The sequence below is a fragment of the Oryctolagus cuniculus genome, chromosome 1 (assembly GCF_964237555.1).
Source record: "Oryctolagus cuniculus chromosome 1, mOryCun1.1, whole genome shotgun sequence".
In the NCBI taxonomy this organism is placed as follows: Eukaryota; Metazoa; Chordata; class Mammalia; order Lagomorpha; family Leporidae; genus Oryctolagus; species Oryctolagus cuniculus.
In genome coordinates this window covers 87,528,782-87,551,640 of record NC_091432.1, presented here as the reverse complement: position 1 = coordinate 87,551,640, position 22,859 = coordinate 87,528,782, and the positions used below count along the sequence as shown (strand labels likewise).

Genomic DNA, 22,859 nt, shown 5'->3' with positions numbered 1-22,859 from the left:
CAGGCTGGACTCATTGCAGCCCTTTATGGTTAGAGAAAGAATGATAATAAATGCAGAATCTCACAAATGAAACCCCAGAATTGGGGGGTGCAGATTTATCATACAAAACAAAACAGCTTCTCAGTCCACCCAGGTAATAAGAAAATGCAAATATTGGGATGGAGTGCAGATTTGAAGTCTTTGCATCGTATCTCTAGCTTAATCATCTGCAATTTTCCCTTTGTGCCAGGGATGATTTGCAGAGTATGGTTCAGAACTCTCTCTGGGTGCTTAGTAAATCTTTTTGACCGGCAGAATGACCTTCTCTCTTCCCTTTCTTACGCTGGAGCCTCAGGGGTGATGTCCTGAGCTTTCAGCATCAGCCTCCAACCAATGATGTCACCTCCCCCACCCCGCTGTCCATCCCTGAGAGTCCCATGTGCCCTTTCCCTGTATGTGCAGTGTATCTTCATTCTATTGTCCTTTCATCTTGGGTGTCCATGCCCTCTGTGTCCAGAGCAGTGTCAGCATATGGCAGGAGGAAGGGGAAAAGGAAGAAAGCAGAATGGTTAGTGATTAAAAATTAAGACTTGGAGCCGGCACTGTGGCGTAGAGGTAAAGCCACTACCTGCAATGCCAGCATCCCATCTGGGCACTGGTTCAAGTTCTGGCTGCTCCACTTCCAATCCAACTCCCTGCTAACGTGCCTTGGAAAACAGCAGAGGATGGCCAAAGTGCTTGGACCGCTGCACCCATGTGGGAGACCTGGAAGAAGCTCTTGGCTTCAACCTGGCCAGCCTTGGCTGTTGCTGCCATCTGGGGAGTAAACCAGCAGATGTAAGGTCTCTGTCATCTCTCTGCAACTCTGACTTTTAAATAAATAAAAATAAATCTTTAAAAAAAATCAAGACTTTGGAATCAGACAGGCCTCAGCTGGTATTCTGCTTCTGTATTATTCCTGTGTAATCTTAATGTCAGGAGCCTCGATTTCTTCACTTATAAAATGGGGATAAGAATGCATACTTCAGAGAGCTGTGAGAAATTTCTCACAACGCTACACCTGTGTAAAATAAGTATTAAATGCATAGCTATGAAGTGCAAGTCGCTGCTGGGAATTAAGCACTTCTGTATTGAGGGCCTCTCCCTCCTCAAAAACATAATTTAAATTGTATTTTGGATTGTGTTGGCATAAAGATAAATTGAAATTATGCATTAAGACATTTCTTTCATCTAAAAACCCACTTTCTTCCTCTCTTTTCCAGTAAATGAGTACATTATGTGGAGCCCTGGGGTGAGTGTGGCCCCTGGCACTGTGTCTATGCTGTAGTGCCTAATGGGGAAGCCAGCCCTGGGTGCAAAATGTGATTGGCAGATCCCTCACTGCTCTCTGGAAGTTGTTGTCTCCTTCCTTCTCAGAACACACATGGCCCCTATACGTCTCCCCACCTCCTCCCTTCTTCCCCAGCCACCCACACGCTCCACACTGTGGAGATCCCAACTCAGCTAATACTGCACCCATGCCTCCTAGGCTACACCCATGCCTTCATTTCCCTTCTTCCCACGAAGTCTTGTTCCCTTAGGGCTCTATTCTTGTTTTGGTAAACTACCATTGAATTTTCTGATAAACCATTTCTCTTTGAGGTATCAACGACTTGCTTCCTCATCTAAGGCTTTTACAGTATTTTACTTTGATTGGGAACTTTAAGAAACCCCGTACCATAGCTCAAAACCAGGCAAGCAAATACTTCCAAGCAGAGATTTGAGAATCATTTAGATTGTATTGTGCCAGTAGCTTGCTACCCACTGCATCTGTTCATTCAATGGACCTTGTTGATGTAACTGTGATTAGAAGCTTCTAGAAGGTATGAAACAGCATACCCTCAAATTTCTTTTTGTAAAGTATTATGTTCAATAGGGTTCTAATGGATTATTTTTTTCTTTTTGTAATTTTTTTAAACTTTTATTTAATAAATATAAATTTTGAAAGTACAACTTTCAGACTATAGCAGTTCCCCCCACCCCCATAACCTCCCTCCCACCAGCAAACCATCCCCTAATGGGTTATTTTTCATATTTATTTATTTATTTATTTTTTTCTGTTTTGACAGGCAGAGTGGACAGTGAAAGAGAGAGACAGAGAGAAAGGTCTTCCTTTGCCATTGGTTCACCCTCCAATGGCCGCCGCGGCTGGCGCGCTGTGGCCAGCGCACCACGCTGATCCAATGGCAGGAGCCAGGTACTTATCCTGGTCTCCCATGGGGTGCAGGGCCCAAGGACTTGGGCCATCCTCCACTGCACTCCCTGGCCACAGCAGAGAGCTGGCCTGGAAGAGGGACAACCGGGACAGAATCTGGCGCCCCTACTGGGACTAGAACCCGGTGTAGGGGCGCTGCAAGGCGGAGGATTAGCCTAGTGAGCCGCGGCGCCGGCCAATGTTTATTTATTTTAATCCAGTTGAATGAGTGACAGAGAAAGAGAGAGATTTCATCTGATGGTTCACTTCCCAAATGCCCGCAATAACCAGGCCTGGCCCAGGTCAAAGTCAGGAGTCAAGAACTCCATCTAGGTCTTCCACATGGTTGGCAGAGGCCCTAGCACTTGAGCCGTCTTCTGCTGCCTTCCAGGACACATTAGCAGCAAGCTGGATAAGAAGTGGAGCAGCTAGAGCTATAACCAACACTATGCTGACCCGCAAAGCCCAGCCCTTAAGGCATATCTCTCTCTCTCTCTCTTTTTAAAGATTTTATGTATTTAATTAAGAAGTAGAGTTATAGACACTGAGAGGGAGAGACAGGTCTTCCATCTGCTGGTTCACTCCCCAAATGGCCTCAACAGCTGGACTCAGCCAATCTGAAACCTGGAGCCAGGAGATTCTTCCAGGTCTCCCATGCAGTGCAGGGACCCAAGGGCTTGGACCATCTTCTACTGCTTTCCCAGGCCATAGCAGAGAGCTAGACTAGAAGAGGAGCATCCAGGAATAGTACCCGTGCCCATGCGGAATGCTGGCACCACAGGTGGAGGATTAACCCACTGCACCACAGTGCTGGCTGCAAGGCATCTCTTTGATACTGATGGAATCACACATCACTTCTGTTCCCCATCTCAAGCCACTCTTCCATCTTTGTTTAGTGGTGACCTTGCATCACTAAATACAGTGTCCAAAGACAAACCTGACTCCCAGTGCCAGTCATTTTCTGAGTTCAGAGACAATCATATTTCTAAAAGAGGGAATTATGGTCCAGAGAAGAATATCTTGCCTAAAGTGGCAAGGCAAGTTAATGAGAGAATCAGGACTAGATCCTAGGCCTTGTCAGTACACAGATGATGTACACGTAACACTCAGGGCCTGTGGTACCATTTACTACACAGCCCAGGCTCTGCAGTGGGAAAAACTGCTTTCATTCCTGGCTTCTTTGTTTACAATGTGTGTGGCCTTGAAAAGTTATTCAATCTCTAAACCTCAGTTTTCTCATCTGGAAATGAGAGGAGAGATTCTTAGAGTTGTGAAGGTTCTCAGAGTTGTGAGAAATAAATGAGAATTAAACAAGCTATGGCACAATGCCTAGCAAAAAGCCCTCAATAAATGACTTTGCCATCCTTACTATTATTGTTCCTATAGCTTTCCTAATTTTGTTCCTGCCTGTGCAATCTTGGTGGCCTAAAGAAAGCCTTAGTGCTGCTCCCCAAAAGTGTGTGCCGCCCAGGCAGTGACCAGAGCAGTGGGGAGAATCTGGCAGAACAGGTTCTTTTCAAAGTGGTGGAAAATAAATCAAAGGCAATAACCCAAACCTGGAAAAAGAATGTAGTCCTTTGTTTGTTCTTCCTAGTTGTAAAAGAACCTTAAAAAATGCAGTTAATGCTGAAGTAAATCAGATGCAACATGGTGGACCCTCTAGTGTGTGTAAAGTACAGAGGGTGGCAGTGTTGAGTTCCTGCTGGATGTAGTGATGGTTGGCAGTGTCCTGCAATCAATCAGTAGGCAAGATGAGGAGTCAGGGACTCTAGCAGAGATTGAGGTGGTGAAGGCTTCACATACAGGGACAAAGGATGCCCTGTCTCTGGCTGCAAATTGTTCATCACTGAATGTAAGTCTCAGGAAACTTGCTTAGACCTCTTGGTTAAAAGTCACAGGAGCACAGTTCATGCTGGCTCAAGCTAAAAGGGGGACTTCATTATAAATGATGTTACAGGGCACCGAAAGGAAGCAGAGATGCAGAGCTGACCTGGGACTGGAATCAGGTCTCCAGATGCTATCAAAACAAGTGTCCTCCTCTCTGCTTCATCCTTTTCTCTGTACACAGACCAACCTGCTCGATGGCTCCGGTAAATGGACTAGAACAACAACTTGTGAATTTTGTGAACCACTATACAGCTGCCTCAAAGAGAGCCTGGTCTCACTTCTCCAAGTCCAGAATTCTCATTTTCTGATTAGCCACAGCAATGGTAAAGCATTAAAAGCCATTTTATCAACATGGCATATCCACCATTACTGTAAACCACCTATAAAATGGCAAAAGCCCAGATAAAGAATGACTATGCGTGCAGTGATGATCTGAAAGGCAAGGAAAAATGTTGCTCACGTTGGGCTGGGTGTTGCATCTGGGCCGTCCACAGATCCCTCAGTGTCTTACCTGAGACCTAAGATGTCTCTGTGCTTCCTGTCCCTGAACCCTTCACATTAGGTGACCTATGGCCTTAAGGAGCTAATTCCAGCAGAATAGATTGGAAATGACACAGACGTTAGAACCTCAAGTCGAAGCTCATGTCCATCACTTACTAACTCTGTAACTCTGAGCAAGTTACTTAGCTTCTCTGAGTCTTGGTTTCCTTATCTAGAAAATAAGTGTAATAATACCTGTCTAATGGGATTGGTCTTAAGATTAAGGGAAATAAAGTAACCCTATTTAAAATCATTGGCATACATTATACACTTAGTTATATTCATTTCCTTTTCTTAATTAGGCTACCTAGAATTCTTTCTGAAGGGTGAGGGAATGATGGGGAGAGGAAAGAAGAAATGATAGAATTTTCGACCTGGAAAATATCCTCTGCCTTAGATATTTACAGTTATCCAGAGAAAACATTCAATAATTTAAGTGGAAAGCAGCACTGGGAAAGCCACATTTTGATAGATGCAGTCTCCCATTTCAGGGACAAATTGACAAGAATCAGAGACTACCAATGAATGTTTCATGTTTCTTATTAACTTATTAGCCTGACTGTGCAGCCTTAAACCTCTACAATTTTTAAGCTTCATAAAGTACAATCTGATTGCTGTGTTAGTGAATGGAGTACTTTATTATTCATGGACTATAAATATGTTGCTGTGTTAGAGATGTGCTCCCCTTTTAGAAGAAATAAGCCACGCATGTTTTATAAACTATAGCTTATTGAATTGTTATTACAGCAAGCCCTGCACTCAGCTTTTACATGCATTACCTCATTTCTATTGTGAGTTATGTGCTATTGTCCCCATTTTCCTGATTAGGAAATAGAGGCTCAGGTAAGTACAGTGCCAAGGTCACATAGCACTCAGTGACAGAATTAAAATTTGAGATTGACTCAGTATGTTTCTGAAGCCTGTGCTGGTAACATGGACGCGGAACCATCTCTTGGTCTCATAACTTCAGTTAGGAGACAGGCAACAAAGAAGGGAGTCGGCAGGAGAGTGTGTGTTCGGGCTGTCTCATCTGGTAGATGATAATCTCATGATTCGTTCTGTGTGTCCACACAACTTTGCTACAGGGACATGAAGGCAAAGCGGTGAAATTATAGGAAGAAAAATAGATGGACAACAGATAGACCATCTCCTTGAACATCAACACTAGTTCTATTACTTACTTAGAGACAAGAGATGAAGGGGTGGAAAAGGGAAGTGGAAATTCTTTCCCAGCTTTAGACTTGTTGGTGTTTCAAATCTTGATCAAATTAGTGTGTGTTCTGATCATCTATTGCTGCATAGGGTTGCATGTATGTGCATGTGGAGTATTTTAGCCTGTTCCAGAAGACAACAATGCTCTAGTGATTAATCCTAGGGTTTAGGAATAACTCCTCATGATATTTAAAGATGTCTTCATCCATTGACTTATGTACTGATCATAGGAACCACTGTGATCTTTCACCTACTTAATCTGCTCTCCCAGAAACATTTGACCGTGTTCTGCCTGTGCTGCTATGAGTTTCATTATAATCCAGACTGGGCTTCATTGTGCTTTTCTTTTTTACTACACCTTGTTTGTAAATAGAAGAAATATTTACTATTGCATTATGTTTGATTAGAGTCATAACTAGATTGATAGCTCATGTTTCACTTTCTATTCCCCTCTGTCTTTTAGCTCCAGGGTTCCTTGAAAAGAAAGCAGGTAATTAACCTGTCTCCTGCCAACAGCAAGAGGCCCAATGGCTTTGTTGACAACTCGTTCCTCGATATCAAAAGAATTCGTGTTGAGGAGAACCTCTCTGCAGGACAAGGTGGCCTCCAAGTAAATAATGGACAAAATCAGATTATGTCGGGGACCTTGCCTATGAGCCAGCCACCCCTGAGGAAGGCTAACACCCTGCCACCCCACACACATTCTCCTGGCAATGGTATGTTTAACATGGGCTTAAAGGAGGTGAAGAAAGAGCCAGGAGAGACTCTGTCTTGCAGTAAGCACATGGATGGTCAAATGGCCCAGGAGAATATTTTTTCAAATAGATTTGGAGATGACTCTGGAGAGCAGCTGATGGATCCTGAGCTGCAGGAACTGTTCAATGAACTCACCAACATCTCTGTGCCTCCCATGAGCGACCTTGAGCTGGAGAACATGATCAATGCCACCATAAAGCAGGATGACCCGTTTAACATTGACTTGGGTCAGCAAAGCCAGAGGAGCACCCCCAGGCCCTCCTTGCCCATGGAGAAGATAGTGATCAAAAGTGAATACTCACCTGGCCTGACTCAGGGCCCCGCAGGCTCTCCACAGTTGAGACCCCCATCAGCTGGGCCTACATTCTCCATGGCCAATTCTGCTCTTTCCACATCATCTCCAGTCCCTTCAGTCTCTCAGAATCAGGTTCAGCCTCAGACAGCCTCAGGGGCCAGCCGGGCCCTGCCAAGCTGGCAGGAGGTATCCCATGCCCAACAGCTCAAACAGATAGCTGCCAACCGTCAACAGCATGCCCGGATGCAGCAGCACCAGCAGCAGCACCAGCCTACCAACTGGTCCACCCTGCCCTCCTCCGCTGGACCATCCCCAGGTCCGTTTGGGCAGGAGAAAATTCCCAGCCCTTCTTTTGTGCAGCAGCCATTCAGCCCACAGAGCTCACCTATGCCTGGGGTGGCTGGCAGCAGCAACCAGTCAAAAGTAATGGCTAACTACATGTACAAGGCCAACCCCTCGGCTCAGGGTGGGCATCTGGATGTGCTCATGCAGCAAAAGCCTCAGGATCTCAGTCGAAGTTTTATTAACAACCCGCATCCAGCCATGGAGCCCCGTCATGGCACCACCAAGCCTTTATTCCATTTTAACTCAGATCAAGCGAACCAGCAGATGCCTTCTGTTTTGCCTTCCCAGAACAAACCTTCTCTCCTACACTATACCCAACAGCAGCAGCAGCAGCAGCAACAACAACAACAGCAACAGCAACAGCAGCAGCAGCAGCAGCAGCAGCAGCAACAACAGAGCTCGCTTTCAGCTCAGCAACAGCAACAGAGCGCAATTTCAGCTCAGCAGCAGCAGCAACAGCAGCAGCAGCAGCAACAACAACAACAGCAACAGCCAGCATCCCAGCCCACTCAGCCTGTATCAAGCCAGCCTTTGCTAAGGTCACCCTTGCCGCTTCAGCAAAAGATCCTGCTTCAGAAAATTCAGAATCAGCCCGTCACAGGACTGGGGTATCAAGTCAGCCAACAGCACAGACAGGTAAGAGCCCTCCTCTTAGACACTTAAACACCAGTTAGCTTGATCATCATGCTTTGAGTACCATTACATGTGTGTTGGCACAGGGTCAAGACCAAAGACAGTAGTTGCATTGAGGGATTCATGTGCAGACCTTATAAAGTCTAGGACTTTGGACTTAGGGAGTCCAGAGATAGAGGCTAATGTTTTCTTTATAGCATTACTATCGTTGGGATCTATGATGATCAAAGGTTCTCACTTACTAAGAGGGTTGCATTATTAAACAAAACAGAACAAAAGAATATTACATCATAATTCATGTCTTTAGTGATACATCCAGCTGTGAATCAAGTTTTGACATGCCTGAAGTTCATTCACCCAACCGGTCCCTCAGTCATTAAGTCAGTCCACATCTATAGTTCCTAAGCACCTACTATATATGCAAGATGCCATGATTATGCTCAGTATTGGAATAAGGGAAGGCCAGAGATGATGGAGAATTCAGTGACTGATCTACACCTACACCAACCAACTGCAGTTTCTAAATGACCAACCCATGATGACATATCTGCTCTGACTCCATGGGGTACCTGTGGACTATCATTCCTATTTAGGATGTGATCCCTGTCTCCAAGTCTGGAGAGGTGAGACATACTTTAACAACTAGCGTTTTAATAGCAGATAGAAAGAGTAATGGTTTGAGAGCACAAGAGTGGGTATCTTACCCAGCCAGGGGAAGTTAGGGAAGGATTCTGGAGAAAGCACTGCATGAGTTACAATGTCTGTGTGTTAAAGGATGAAATCATCATGATAAACCTGTGGTTGCCTGATGTCCTTTGGTTAAGATAAATCAAAGGTTTAGTTCAGCCCCAAATATGAACAGTGCAAAGAGGTCACCCTGTTTCCCCAGAGCACATACTGGTGAGTAAGCCGGAAACCCCAGGGAACTTGAAAAAGGAAACTCTTCCTGGAAGAAAGGAAGGAAGGTTGAATTTTGCTCTGTGCATGTAATTTGACAAGTCTACATTATCAGTCCAAACACAAAGACAGCACATCAGCCCATTATGTGTCAAAACCTTATGTCAGGACAGTACTCATTAGACGGTGCAAAGCCTAATTCCAATAGCATTCCTAGAGTAGTTTTCATGGCTACTGCCCAGAAATGAATGCCACGAGCACCACAGACTGTGTCCAAGCTAACCTTTGCCCTAGATGTGGGCCAAGAGAAAACTAGACTCAACAAGGATTCTAAGGCTGTGCACCAAGTAAAGCTTTCAGCTGTTACCCAATTTTAAGTATTTTTTAAATTGTAGATTATAGAGAATGGATTTGGAATAGAATCATATATTTTAACATGAACAATTTAAGAATCATTTAAAAACATTTTGGAACCACATTCTAATGCGAAAGGTAGGCATTTTGATTTGGATGATTGTAGGTTCAAATTCTTATTCAGACATTCCAAGCTGTGCAACCTCAAACAATTCACTGAATTTCTCCTAGGGTTCACTGAGTATGATATAATTCTCAGCCCAGAGTTTAGAATAAATTGGCTATTATGATTGTCATAGAAAGAGCAATAAGTAATAAAAGTATTATTTTTATTTTTAAAATTATATTTATTTTCATTTTATTTGGAAGGCAGAAGGACGGAGAGGGTAATAGAGACCTGCTATGCATTGGTTCACTCCTCAAATGCTCACAAATGGCCAGGCTACAGACAGGAGCCAGGAACTCATTTCCATCTCTTACATGGTTAGCAGGAACCCATGTATCTAAGTTATCACCTCCTGCCTCCTAGGGTGACCATTAGCAGGAATCTGGATCAGATCAGAGCAGCCAGGACTTGAACCAGAAACTATGATATGGGATGAAGGTGTCCCAAGCAGCAACCTAACTTGCATGCCAAATGCCTGCCCCCAAAATATTATTTTTAAACAAACACTTCTGTTCTATAGGAGAAGCACTGGAACAATTCCAAAATTCTAACATAAACAGTATTAGGGAAGTAAAACAGAACTATTTCTAATTTTTCCAGTGTTCAATAGTATGGTAAGTGCATAGCAATTTACGCTCCCTGGGCCAGGTCTTCTAATAACAAAAAATGAAAATTAAAAGTAATGAGATAGTGGCCAGCGCCGTGGCTCAATAGGCTAATCCTCCGACTTGCGGCGCCGGCACACCAGGTTCTAGTCCCAGTCAGGGCTCTGGATTCTGTCCTGGTTGCCCCTCTTCCAGGCCAGCTCTCTGCTGTGGCCAGGGAGTGCAGTGGAGGATGGCCCAAGTCCTTGGGCCCTCATCCCATGGGAGACCACGATAAGCACTTGGCTCCTGCCTTTGGATCAGCGCGGTGCGCCGGCCACAGCGCGCCGGCCGCGCCGGCCATTGGAGGGTGAACCAATGGCAAAAGGAAGACCTTTCTCTCTGTCTCTCTCTCTCACTGTCCACTCTGCCTGTCAAAAATAAAAATAAAAAAAAAATAATGAGATAGTAAGGAATTAGCCTTTATTGGGTGCCTACTGTATTACTGGCATGATTGTCATCTCCCTTATTTTTGATATCTCTTTTCACCTATGTGAGGGAAATACCATTATTCCACTATTACAGGTATAAGAAATGAGGCACAGAGAAGTTCAATAATTTTCCCAAGGTCACACAGATAATAAATAGCATTCAGGATTCTGATGATCTACTCCGAAGCCTATGCTTTCAGCCACTAGGATACACAGCTCGCACATAGGATGTATTGAAACATGAATAACCACTGGTGAATCATTGTGGGATCCTTACAAGCGGGATTTCTTCTATCATTGAGCCCTATGTACATAAGTTACATAGGACATTAAATTCTTTGAGGATAAAGAAAATCTTGAATCTCTAACCTTCAGAGCTATCAAAGAAAGAAACATTTTTTAAAACATCTGTGTGATAGTTGACATGAGGATAAACATCATGGAGCTAACCAAAGGAAATAATAACAGGGAATATAGGTAATATATAATCTTTGATGCCTCATAGGCTCTTGGAGGGGAGGGGTTCCTCGACACCTCCAGCATGCTATGTCGCGTCTCTGGATATCCCACTAATATCAGCAACCATGGCCAACTCCTGATCTCTTAGTCCATATTTGAGTTTCCAGGACCCAAGCACACAAATGGGTGCTGACAGCCAAATCAACCATCTTCCAGTGCCTTAGGTAAATTTTTTATATTTCCCAATAAATATGACACTTATGATGACCAAGATCATGTTCATCTCTTCAAGAAGGCTCTTAAAGAGTCATGAAAGTGGTGGCAGCATATCAAAATACCTCTTCTATAGAAGCAGAGAATGACTATCCCTGTAAAGCTTTGTCTAAGGTTTTAGATTGAACCATATTGTCCCTTCCAGCCCAACAATTCAATAGGTATGATTTTATTTTATTTTTAAAGATGATTGCTTATTTAATTGAAAGGCAGAGTTACAGGGAGGAAGAGAAAGAGAGAAAGATCTTCTATTCACTGGTTCACTCCCCAAATGGGCCACAATGGCCAGGGCTGGGCCAGGCTGAAGCCAGGAATCGGGAGCTTCTTCTAGGTCTCCCAGATGAGTGCAGGAGCCCAAGCACTTGGGCCATCCTCCACTGCTTTCCCAGATGTGTCAGCAGAGGGCTGGATGGGAAGTGGAACAGCCGACTCTCAAACTGGTACCCAGGCGGAGGCTTAAGCTGCTATACCACAGTGTCAGCCCCAAGGTATTCAGATACCCATGCGTCTGAGCCTTAAGCAAATATGCTAGAGCTCCACAGTCAAGTAAATATTTTTAAAAGATGTATTTGTTTATTTATAATTCATAATGAGAGAGAGAGAGAGAATGTCGATCTTCATCTGCTGGTTCACTCCTCAAATGGCTGCAACTGCTGGAGCGGGGCCCGGCTGAAGCCAGGAGCCAGGAGCTTCTTCCTGGTCTCCCATGGAGGTGTGGGGGCCCAAGCACTTGGTCCATCCTCTGCTGCTTTGTCAGGCACATTAACAGGAAATTGGATCAGAAGTGGAACAGCTGGGACTGGAATCAGTGTCTATGTGGGGTGCTGGCACTGCAGGTGGTGGCTTAACCCACTGTACCACAGTGCTAGCCCCTGAGTATTACCCCCTTGAAAGCATTTACCTTAGGGGGTTGTACACATTCTGATAATGGTGCTATTGTCCAAGGCAACTATGGAATTTTCTTTGGGGATTGTCTTCAGAGCTTAGAGAACATTTAGTAGATTATTACCAACACACTAATGTTCACCCTGTCAGGGTGATTTTTGAAAAGAGCCAAGCTGGGTAGTGTTATTTTGGGTCAAAAATAAGGAATAATTATTATATGACAAAGATGCCTTTCAAGTGTGGTGTGTGAAGTTTCTTTGAAGGCAACAGAGAAAATAAATGAATTGCTTCTCAAATGGTAATTTCTAGAGACGATTTTACATATTTTGTGTATTTTTCTAAAGTTTTTTCTGATTCTTATTTCCTCACCCAGTATTTAGTCAAGTATGCTCAACTCAGACAGAGTAGTTTCAACTCTGCCCTCCATAGCGGACAGGTTCAAATGTATATTCTCATGCCAGAACTGCTCAGTCTCCGTTGCTCATGACTGAAGTAGCGGGTAGAGGCAGGGATTAGGAAGTAAGCAATGTTTAAATTTATCAACCAAAGCATCCAAAATGAAAACACTGGCCGTGTATTTTTTTCTGCTTGTCATACTCACTTTGTGTCAAACCTAGGAAGATTTACTATGGGATTTGCTAATTGGAGCCCTTTAGCCTTGGAAATGGTAGAAATCTTAACTCTCTGCTGCAAAACGGGAGACTGAATGTGTTCGTCAGTTGTCTGCCATTTACCCAAGAGATGTGCAAAGACGGCCTTCTCTTTACCTTTCAGAACCCTGAACCCCGACAGCTCCACAAGCTCGGGCAGAGACTGAATTTGGGGAATTCTTATGCCTCTCTCCCTTTACTGTATACTCACCCGTGTTCTCCTAGATGTGAGTGATGCCCAAGGGATGGCTGCAGCAGAATTGAATTGTTGGATATGTTCTTATTGTTCCATGCCTGGGGTAGTTTTAATATTTTCTTCAGAGACTGGGAGAACAAATAGTATTTGGTGTTTCTCAAAATGTCTTCAGTGGACTCATCTTGCTAATATTTGAGGCTTGGCAAATGGAGATCCCTCTTGGCTATAATTTTCTTCTCTTCCTGTGAGGGTTATGGGAGAGGGCAGGAGAGGGATGCAATACATGCATTTCTGATTTATCCACAAGTCACCAAATAGTTGTTAAGGTATGAAGGAGTTACTGGTCAACCAGGACTTATGTGGGTTCAATCCAAAAGTGCTTTCCTCTTGAACATTCTTTTTTAGAGTTAAATAATCTGTCACTTAAAAAGTATGATTTTCTTTTCTAACACTGGATCTGTATATTTGGATTCTATATTTGGTTAAGAATGCTCCCATCTCTGAAACTTCTAGGAGGGAAGGCAGCCAGTGAATGGATGGTTTGTTATGACTGAAACATAAATTTGTACATTTCCTCTTCAGTTTAAAGCCAAGTTCTTCAATCATATGTTGAAAACCTCACTGTACTCTCTCCACCTAGCCAAGCTGATCATTCACTAATCTGTGTCAATTCTTCATGCAAATCAGGCAAGTCTTGCAATGGCCTCCTCCACATTTCTTTAAGGTAATATAGATCATCTTAAAGATAAATGCTAAGAATTTTGTTTCCAAATTGGTCTGGGTGGTAGTGGAGGAATTACAGTAGTTCTTATATAATTACAATAGTTATATCTCTAAATCCTTATAGTTGTCCAGGGGAAGTGCCAGAGAAAAGATAGGAACCTTGTATCAGCTGGGAATACCTTTTCTCATGGGAAGATCATCATGAATTCAGTGTTTTACGGTGGTATAACATCCTTTCCACCGCTTTCCTGGAGACTGGCACTTAGCTGAAGAGTCATCCAACTAAGCTAACGCCAAAGCCTGGGTTTAGAGGTTAGAACCCAGTTAGAAGAGGTCAGGAAAATGAAGGGCACCGAGCCAAAGTCTTAAAGAAGACGGAAAACAAGAGCATTCGGTAGATGGTATATCCAGCATCCAAGAATGAGACCAAAAGATTGGGACAAACTTGTGACGGGGACTGAACAGAAATGACATGAAGCTTAGAGTGAAGATGGGATAGAGATACAAAAGTTGCTAGGTGATCATACAAATGACCATGGAGCGTTTGGTAACTTCTCTGACTTACCTTGGCTTCATCTTGGCAAAAGAGAAAAAGCCTGATACAGACATATTATGTGTTGTCAGTGGAGAAATAGGAGCACTATTTTTATGTTGTCATTTTATCCATCATTTAAATTTACAAAGAACAGAAACATTGTTTTTAATACTCTATGAAGCTAGTGCTTAGACCAAGAAGTGAAATGAATTTCCAGAGACATATAATTGGTACTAAGCAATCTTAATTGGAAAATTTAGAAAGAGGGATTTTGTGGAGATTTTTGCTCATCTGCTGTTGTTTTGCTTGTGGGATGGTTTGTTTTAATGTTGGTACCTGCTCAGTGCCATACACAAACAATACAAATGGCAGGTTCTAGCCACTTTTTACAGATGAGGACATGGAGACTCAGGAAGGTCAAATCACTTACTGAGAGTTGCAGTTAGTATTGACCTGTGAATGTAGGGCTGCCCCAAACTATGCTGCATAAAGTAAATATGTAAGGTTTGGGTTATGCTACCAGGGCCTTTCTTGTGGTTTGTATTTGAAATTTAACTTTTCTGTTCATTCTCAGGCAAAATCACTATCTGAGCTAGAATTTAAGTTAATTCAGAATGCAGGGAGGGATATTCAGTCAAATTCACTGAACTTGACATGTCTGTATCCAGAAATCCCTAAGTTTCCTGATTTGCCATACCAGGAACCATGAATGAAGATTCCAGGCTAAATTGAGTACTGTATCATTCTTAATTCTGGCAACAGCTTCTATTCATTCATTCAAGAACTATTTGTCAAGAGCCTCTTATGTGCCAGGCACAAGTCTGTATATTTGTGCTACAACTGAGAACAAAGATGAAGTTGTAGTGCAAGAAGAGAAATATAAAATTTTTAAAGTACTTAAAAATTAAATAACCAGATTTTTTTTTTCAAACTGAGCTATTTTCAACATATCACAGGCTTCTTTTTGCATCTGTTGCTAGGCTGATTTGCAACTGGGATTTTTAGAACCTCTGATCCCAGCTAAAGATGGAAAAAAGACCAAGTAACTGGGTTTTCAATTTAATTTTTAAAGCAAAAGATTCTGAAGTTTTGTTAGATTATTTAAATGATAAAGAAAATTCATTCATTGTCTTTTTCTTTAACAGCATCCACTAGAATTTCAGAATCCTGAAAGTGTCTCAATAAGGTGAAGCTATAATTCTTGCTTTCACTGATTCATATGATGAAAATGTATTGACCTAAATGTGCTAGGAACTGGGGATTGAAGATTAAACAACTCCCTTTGCACCTAGTTGGTCTGAAAGATTAGGAAGACCTGGTCTATCCCCTCAGTGAGCTTTTGATTTGAAGGAAGTATCTGTTCATACAACTTCCAGGTTTCCCATTGGATGTGTATGCTACTTTATCCTAATCCTTTGCAACAAGCTCTCTGTGATAACTGAGTAAAAATCAAATGGGCATTTCTCCTAAGTCAACCAGTTAAAGTTCAATTTTAAATATGCTCTTTCAACCTTTTGCAGAATAGAACTCTGTTTGCTAGATATTCTACTTTCTTTTTTATTTTATTTTGTTATCCTAGTATGCAGTGGATCAAAGCACAATGGAGTGAATCAGTGTAAATCAACAATCAACTCCTGTATCCCTCAATAAAGAAATAAACACAAGAAGAAGAACATGTTAGCCTGGGGATCATAATACATAGGGTTCAACTCCACGGTTAGGGAATGGCTTCTATTATTCTCATTCCAAGGTCTTTGTCTGTGTGTCACATCCATCAGTAAGAGCTGTGCATTTAAAGCATTAGTGGGTAATTTAGCCTGTTGAATACCAAGTTTCCAACCAGAGAAAGAAAGGGTATAGGGTTAAGAAATAGATTTGATCCTGAAGATGGAAATGCAAGAGGGTTAATGGAAAATCTGACAGATATGTAACTGTAATGTGCATTAATGTAGGTGACTCAAACAATCCCCTTTGCACCCATTCTAATTAGTTTTGTCTTTTCTAATCAGATGTCAGTTGCTATCAGTTTGGTAGAAAAGAATGGTGGTTTCTTTTTGTGAAATAGAAGTGAAGCAAAAAACTCCCTTATTTAGCCTGTGCACTAATCAGCAAATTTGCACATTAATGGTTAATTAAAATCAGGAACAAAGACTTGAGATTCAGAAGGTGTTTACTATAAGGAATTCAAGGTTTGAAACAAAAGACTGTACAAATGTTTAGACTACTAAGATCAGAGAGATGTAATGTGAGTGAATCATCTTACTCTTTTACATAGTGTTTCAAGCAGAGGAGACCCAACTTACACACACACACACACACACCCTGCTTAGGCAGCTGTCGGGATACTAATTAAAAAAAAAAAAAAGCTCTGGCTGGATATATGCATTTGATGCAATGAATTTGAACAATAAAGCAGTGCCTTATTGTCTAAGCAATAAATTGAGTCAAGCATAGTAGAGGGAAGCCATTGACTGCCTTTCTGTGCTTCTTGCAAAATCAAGTTTTCAAGGTCCCTAAGAATGAAAAAATTGGTTGATCTGTTCCTCCTTCTTTCTACTGCTAATTCACTCCACCCAGAATCACTAGCATGTTCCACTTTTACACAGAAGCTGCAGTTCTTCCACCTTTAGGATACAAGAACTTCACAAACAATGAGCGTTTTAGTCCCTACTGCTTGTAGTTTGCAGGTCTGTGAGTGAACACAGAAAAATGTGTGCCTCACCTTTGAGTCTTTGGTTCACATTTCTACTGTGTCTCTAGAACTTTGTCTAATTTTGTCTTACTTTGCCTGTACCCTGTCTCCATTCACTCTTCCTCTAGGCCAGTTATGAACCAACCTCTTTCCCCAACCTTCTTAAGATCTGTTCCATGGAAGGTATTGGAATAAGGCAGGGGCCAGGACACACAGCCACTGGAGTTCTTACTGGTTACAACAGTTGAAGAGAACTTTCTGGAAAAGGAACCATATTGGGGATGATTCATGAAGCTAATGAGCTGGCAGGCCCATCAACATGGCCTACAATCCCCTGGCACAGATGAATGCACTCTTGAATGGACATATCTCTGGGTGGAACATATCCAGACTAGCTTTGACCATCATCTCTTCTTACTTCATGTGCTTGCTAACTGATTTGCTGTCTTCCAGTCTTGCCAATGTGCAACAAGAGTGAGCATTCTAAAATAAGAATTTGATCATGTCAGTCATCTGCTCAAAACTTTTAAAGGGTCTTCATTTGTCTTAGGATAAAGTCTAGCTCCTTATGTAGCTTATAAAGTGCTTCATGATTTGGTTTCTGCCAAACTCTCCCGATTTCTTGGCTTCCATTCCTAAACTTACTCTTCTGTCAAATCTCACCCATAAACACATCTTTGCCCCAAACTCATACACATTCTGCATTCAGCTTTCTCTGTAACAAATGCCCTCCAATTCCTGAAAAGTATGGTGTTTTCTCTCATCCACTGGTCTTCAAACCTGCTGTTCTTTCTGCTCTATTCTGCTGGCTAACTCACCTCTAAGCTTTCTTCAGTTTCAGCTAACACACTGTCTCCTCAAAAAGGTTTCCCTGGCCTTCCAATATGGATTAGCTCTCCTTCTATGTGTTCTGATAGCTCCTTCCTCTTCCTGTCTTCTAGTATTTGTCACCCTTCTTACCTTGTTCTTCTATGTCTTCCCCAACTCGACTGCAAGCTAATTGAAGAGAGGGATTGTGATTCTCTTGTTCAATACTGAATTCTCAACCCTAACACATCTTCTCCAGGGATTTAGATCATGTTTGTTGAAATGAGCAAATGAATTGCACCATTGACTCACTATCCTTTCTTCTGTTCTGGGGATTTATGGATATAAATACATTAGCCTCTCTTCCTCAGAAGCTAAGAACATGAGCTAGCACTTCTACTTTCCCCCATACCAGTCCTGCCTTTAAAAAATACATGTTTATTTGAAAGGTAAAGAGGGAGACAGTCAGAGAGAGAGAGAGAGAGAGAGAATGAGAAAGAAAGATCTTCTATCTGCTGGTTCACTCTCCAAGTGGCTGCAATGCCTGGGGCAGGGCCAGGCTGAAGCCAGGAGCCTGGATCTCCATCCAGGTCTCTCATGTGGGTGTAAGGGCTCAACCACTTGGGTCATTTTCTGCTGCTTTCTCAGGCACATTAGTAGGCAACAGAATTGGAAGTGGAGCAGCCAGGACTCAAACCAGCACTCATATAGGATCACAAGTGGTGGCTTAACTCACAAGTCACAGTGCTGGACCCCAGTTCTACCTTTCCCATGGACTTGCAGTCTTAGTCTTCCAGTTCTCCTTATCAGAGTGGTAAGCTAGAGAATTCCCTATTAGGTGACCCATAGATAAAGCTTGTGGGAGGAGATTCTGAAGAGGGAATTTGGATACAGGCTGAACTGACCTATATACAAGGTATTCTCTTCTATTCTAAAGGCAATGAAAATTATAGAGAACACACTGGAGAGGCCCAGCCTAGGACAGGAAGACCTTCGTTATATCTGTATACCAAAACCAGAGATTTTGATGTTCAGTTGCTGTGGTCCTAGGAAGTTCTTGCTAACCTCAGAATATCTCTGAGGAGTCACCCAACCTTGCCTTGTCTCCTTGCCCTCCACATTCCACTTCTCTAAGGCCAACATTGAACTTCAGCTATTACTCCAGAGGAATTGTTCCATTAATTATTGCCTTACATGTTTACTCTTTCCTTTCTCTGTATCTTAAAACATGTCAACCTCCAGCATCCTTCAAAAATTATCTTCCATCAATCTCATATTCCTTTGAACCAGACTGAGAACCTCTGCAGTCAGCATGATCCCTCTCTCCCTTCCCTGGTGCTATGGCTGGCTCCATTACATGACCATACACACCCCTCCCTCTTCTCCATCTCCACTGCTATGGCTCATAACTCTCTTCATCCTCTTTGTTTCTGGCTACCTGTCCTTTCAGTTCATGGTTGGACAGTGTGTCTTTCTGCCCTGCTCCATATTGCTTGGGACTGAGGCCAAGTTTCCAGCTATCTGAGTTTCCAGCTATCTCTGTAGCTTCTACCTGGCCTTCTCCCTGGAATTACAGTTTTACACAAGATCCAGCTGCTCCTTGGAGTTCCACTTCACAGCATCAGCTCTCCTCCCTATAAATGCCTTTTCTGCAATCACTGAGTGATCCCACCCCAGCTGGGGCATCCTGTTTACCATCTGAGATAGTTCTTCAGTTGTCTTGGAACCCAAGTCTGTTGCCCTCCTTTGAGTGTCCATGTCGCTGTAATCACCCCTTCTTGAGCTGTGGAACAAGCAAGTTAGTTTTTTCCTCTTCTAGTGTCCATAGCACAGTGCAAACACAAGAGAACAATTGTTAGCACAATGCATTATGATTTGTTTCCATCTCTGGTCTATTGAAATGTGAACTCCTTGAGTTGGAATAAGGAATTTCTCCTCTACCCACCCCAAACTCAGAAAATATTTGGCTTCCATTGCTTTCTACCTTGAATTGTCTTTAATCCCATACCTTAACCACTGAACTACTTTAAAGTTCTTGAGACTAAGATCTGTATGTCATTCATCTTTGTCCCTCCAACAGCTAACAGAGTATCTTAAGAGAAAGTATCATCCCATGGGAAAAGAAAAAGGAGAAAATGGAAGGGTAAAGGAAAGTGGTGAAAGAAGTAATGATGTGTGTGTGTGTGTGTGTGTGTGTGTGTGTTATAGGCTGTATCATTTTGAAATCAAATTAAATTAGTTTGAATAAATTCTGATCACAATCTAAGCGTAAAATGCATATTATAAAGAATTTATGCATTACCTATTTCCTAAAATGTTGTAAGCATCAAAGTGTTCATGTGACTTTGGCCAAGTTTCTTAAATTCCCCGAGACTGAGCTCTGTGATCTATAATGAGAATGACAACTCCTTTTTTTGCAGGACTGTTGAAAATTTTTCATGAAATAATCCATGAGGTACCAATAAGGACCTTTACCTTGTCAGCAATTCACAAATGTTAATTCATGTCTCTTTGCAAAACAAAAGCTCTCCAGTAACACAATACAAAGTAAATGCTAGTAGATACCTGCAGTGGGTGATTTCAAAGCTAAATCCTCATTTCACTCAGAGTTTCCAGGCAACTAAAGCAAAAATAAACTATGTGAGGATATAGATCTTTTGTTTGTTTTTTAAAATATAAAAGAAAGCACACAAATTCATGAATGAAGGCAATTTTTTTTTCCTGGAAATGGATTCAAAGGTATATTTATTAAGGGAGAAATTAGGTAAGATGGTGGACATCCTCCAATGGAACATTTCTGAAGACACCATGGGACTGTTTACTCCGATGTTTCTGTTATTAAGCAGCATTATAAAATCCAAGGCCAAAATATTAGACTAATTCAGTAAAAACTTTTCCCCAGGAAGCTGAGATAATGTGGTTACATGTATGTTTTCTGAAAATCTGTTTCAGTAGTTTGTATGCTTTGTGTTAGCAGGAACATTTCTTCCATTCTTTCTCCTCCAGCCTGACCTTTTCTGATTTGCCTGTGGCACCTCTCAGAAATCTTTAAGTTTCTTCCAGACTGAGTTTGCAAACCAAGTTTCTAACTTAACCCATGAATAGGGTGTATTGAACTTATAGGAATGCATAATTACAATGCCCATTAAATTATCTCACATGTGTTTCTGAGGAACCCTTGCATTGCGCAAAGTGGATTAGCTCTGAGGAATGTCTACGTCGGAATCAGATGTCAGGGAGAGCTCTCAGAAACCTTGTAATATGCTACAGTCTTCCGCCTCCATAAAGAACAAAACTATAAACTTCAGGTGTGACACCTCTGTTCTGTAGATGAAGTTCACTCACATTCATGAAAAATCCTGCAGTTGGTATAGTTATTTATCACTGGACAATTATTGAAGCATGGACTGACTGCAGCAAACCATCCTAGCTGCTAATAAGTGAGTCATGCCATGTGCCGGAGCAGCATGGGAATGAGACACAGCACATCCAGCCCCAGACTTGTTGCTAAGTATTTTAGCTTTAGTAATCAGGCCTTGCTTACTTCCTTTGTTAGAGTTGTATTCCATAATTCTGAATTTTATCATTCTGAAATGTAATTACCAGCCTTATTTTTCAATGTATTTTCACTTTCCTTAATGTAACACATGAACATAATTTGAAAAGATAATGCTAAAATACAAAACTACTTCCTCAGCCCCCTCTCCCCCCCATTCTTCTTAGTCTCTAGAGGAAACCATTTTCAACATGTTTATTTGCTTCTTCTGCTATATGCCAACAGATTTCTTAATTCATCCTTATCTGATATCTCTTGATTTATTAAATATAGACAATATTTAGTATTTCTTATTATAGCAAATGATTTTAGTTCTAATTCAATCTTTTCTCTGTCACCTGTTTCATCACAATACAGTTTGATTGAAGATTTGGTTAAATCCATGTCAATGTTTTCAGAATTTATGAAGAAATAAATAATATTCATTGCCAAGATAAGCAGGAAACTGTAGTTATAATTCCTATCCATGATTTAACAGCCCTCTTGGATACATCTTCCCAGGAACCTACTATCCCCAGCAACAATCCTGATGAGTGTTCTGTAGGCCGGCCGATACAGCTGTCACCCTACGACTTCCTGCCACCATCCTACCACTCCCTTTCTTTTCTCTTCCTTATTGGAGTCCCTTTACTGCATCCCTGCGTTTCTGTTTATTTGCACTCTCATTTTGCTGGACTGTATCTGCCGGTAGCTTTCTGACCATGGGGATGTGAAATGGAAAATCTTAAACTTTCAGGTAATGATAACCCATTTGAGGTTATAATAAAAGAGAAGCATTCAAAAATCAATAAGAAATATTATTAAACATATTACATGTACTGATAATATGTTTGGTGCTACATGGTATTTAAGGAGCACCTACTGTATGCCAAGCATTTTTTCCATGACATTCTTAGGAAATAGGAATAATTATTGAGTTCAGAGTGGCTTGGTAATTTGCCTGAAGTCACACTTGGTAGGTGGCAGAACTGGAATTGAGATCCATGTATGTCTGAGTCTAGCCATACTCCAGACTGCCTCTCCTAGCCAAAAAGCATAAATGCATAATCCTTGCCCTTGAGGAGTTTTCTCAATCATGTTTTTAATCCAGTGCAAGATAATTGCTATTTTCTGGCCCAGTTTGTTCCCTTTGTGTGTGTGTGTGTGTGTGAGAGAGAGAGAGAGAGAGAGAGAGAAAATATGCTTGTATGATTTAACTCTTGTTAATACGTCTATTTTCATAGTCCTATGTACATCAAATTTTTATTATTATATTTTTCCATGAAATCCTTAAACAGAGTTATTTCCAGAGGAGATTTCAGTTCTTTATCCCCCTATTTATTAGGTGTTAGGCAGTTGCAGTCTGATCTGGTTACAGCTGAAAATATGTTACTGGTTTTGCCTGCTCCCTGGTGGATTTTGGTTTCTGTGCCAGTCAGTTCATTTACTGTCACTTATCATATTTAGCTCCTGCCTGAGGGACTTCCAGGGTTACTGGTAGGGACGTAACTGAGTTTAAGGAATGATACCCGCTTCTGGCTGTGAACTGAACCAGCAGGTAACTCCAGACTCTTGCTCCTTGAATTCTGAGTTGATACTCTTTCTCGGAAGCAAAACCCAGGAGTAAATACAAGGGGTAGAAACATACAGAAGAGTTTTGAAATGAGTGAAAAGAGGTAGAATCACTGTGTGTGCTGTTGTATTTAATGGATAAGTAACCCATAGGCCAATG

At 41.8% G+C, this 22,859-nt stretch overlaps 1 protein-coding gene across 1 annotated transcript in view; it reads left to right on the top strand.

Moving 5' to 3' along the window:
* The window catches only part of MAML2 (mastermind like transcriptional coactivator 2), a 375,812-nt gene that overhangs the window by 239,122 nt on the left and 113,831 nt on the right, over positions 1 to 22,859 (top strand). Inside the window, exon 2 of the mRNA XM_002708435.5 lies at positions 6,315 to 7,883. Coding sequence (XP_002708481.1) covers positions 6,315 to 7,883 — 1,569 coding nt within the window. The remainder of the gene's footprint in view (positions 1 to 6,314; positions 7,884 to 22,859) is intronic.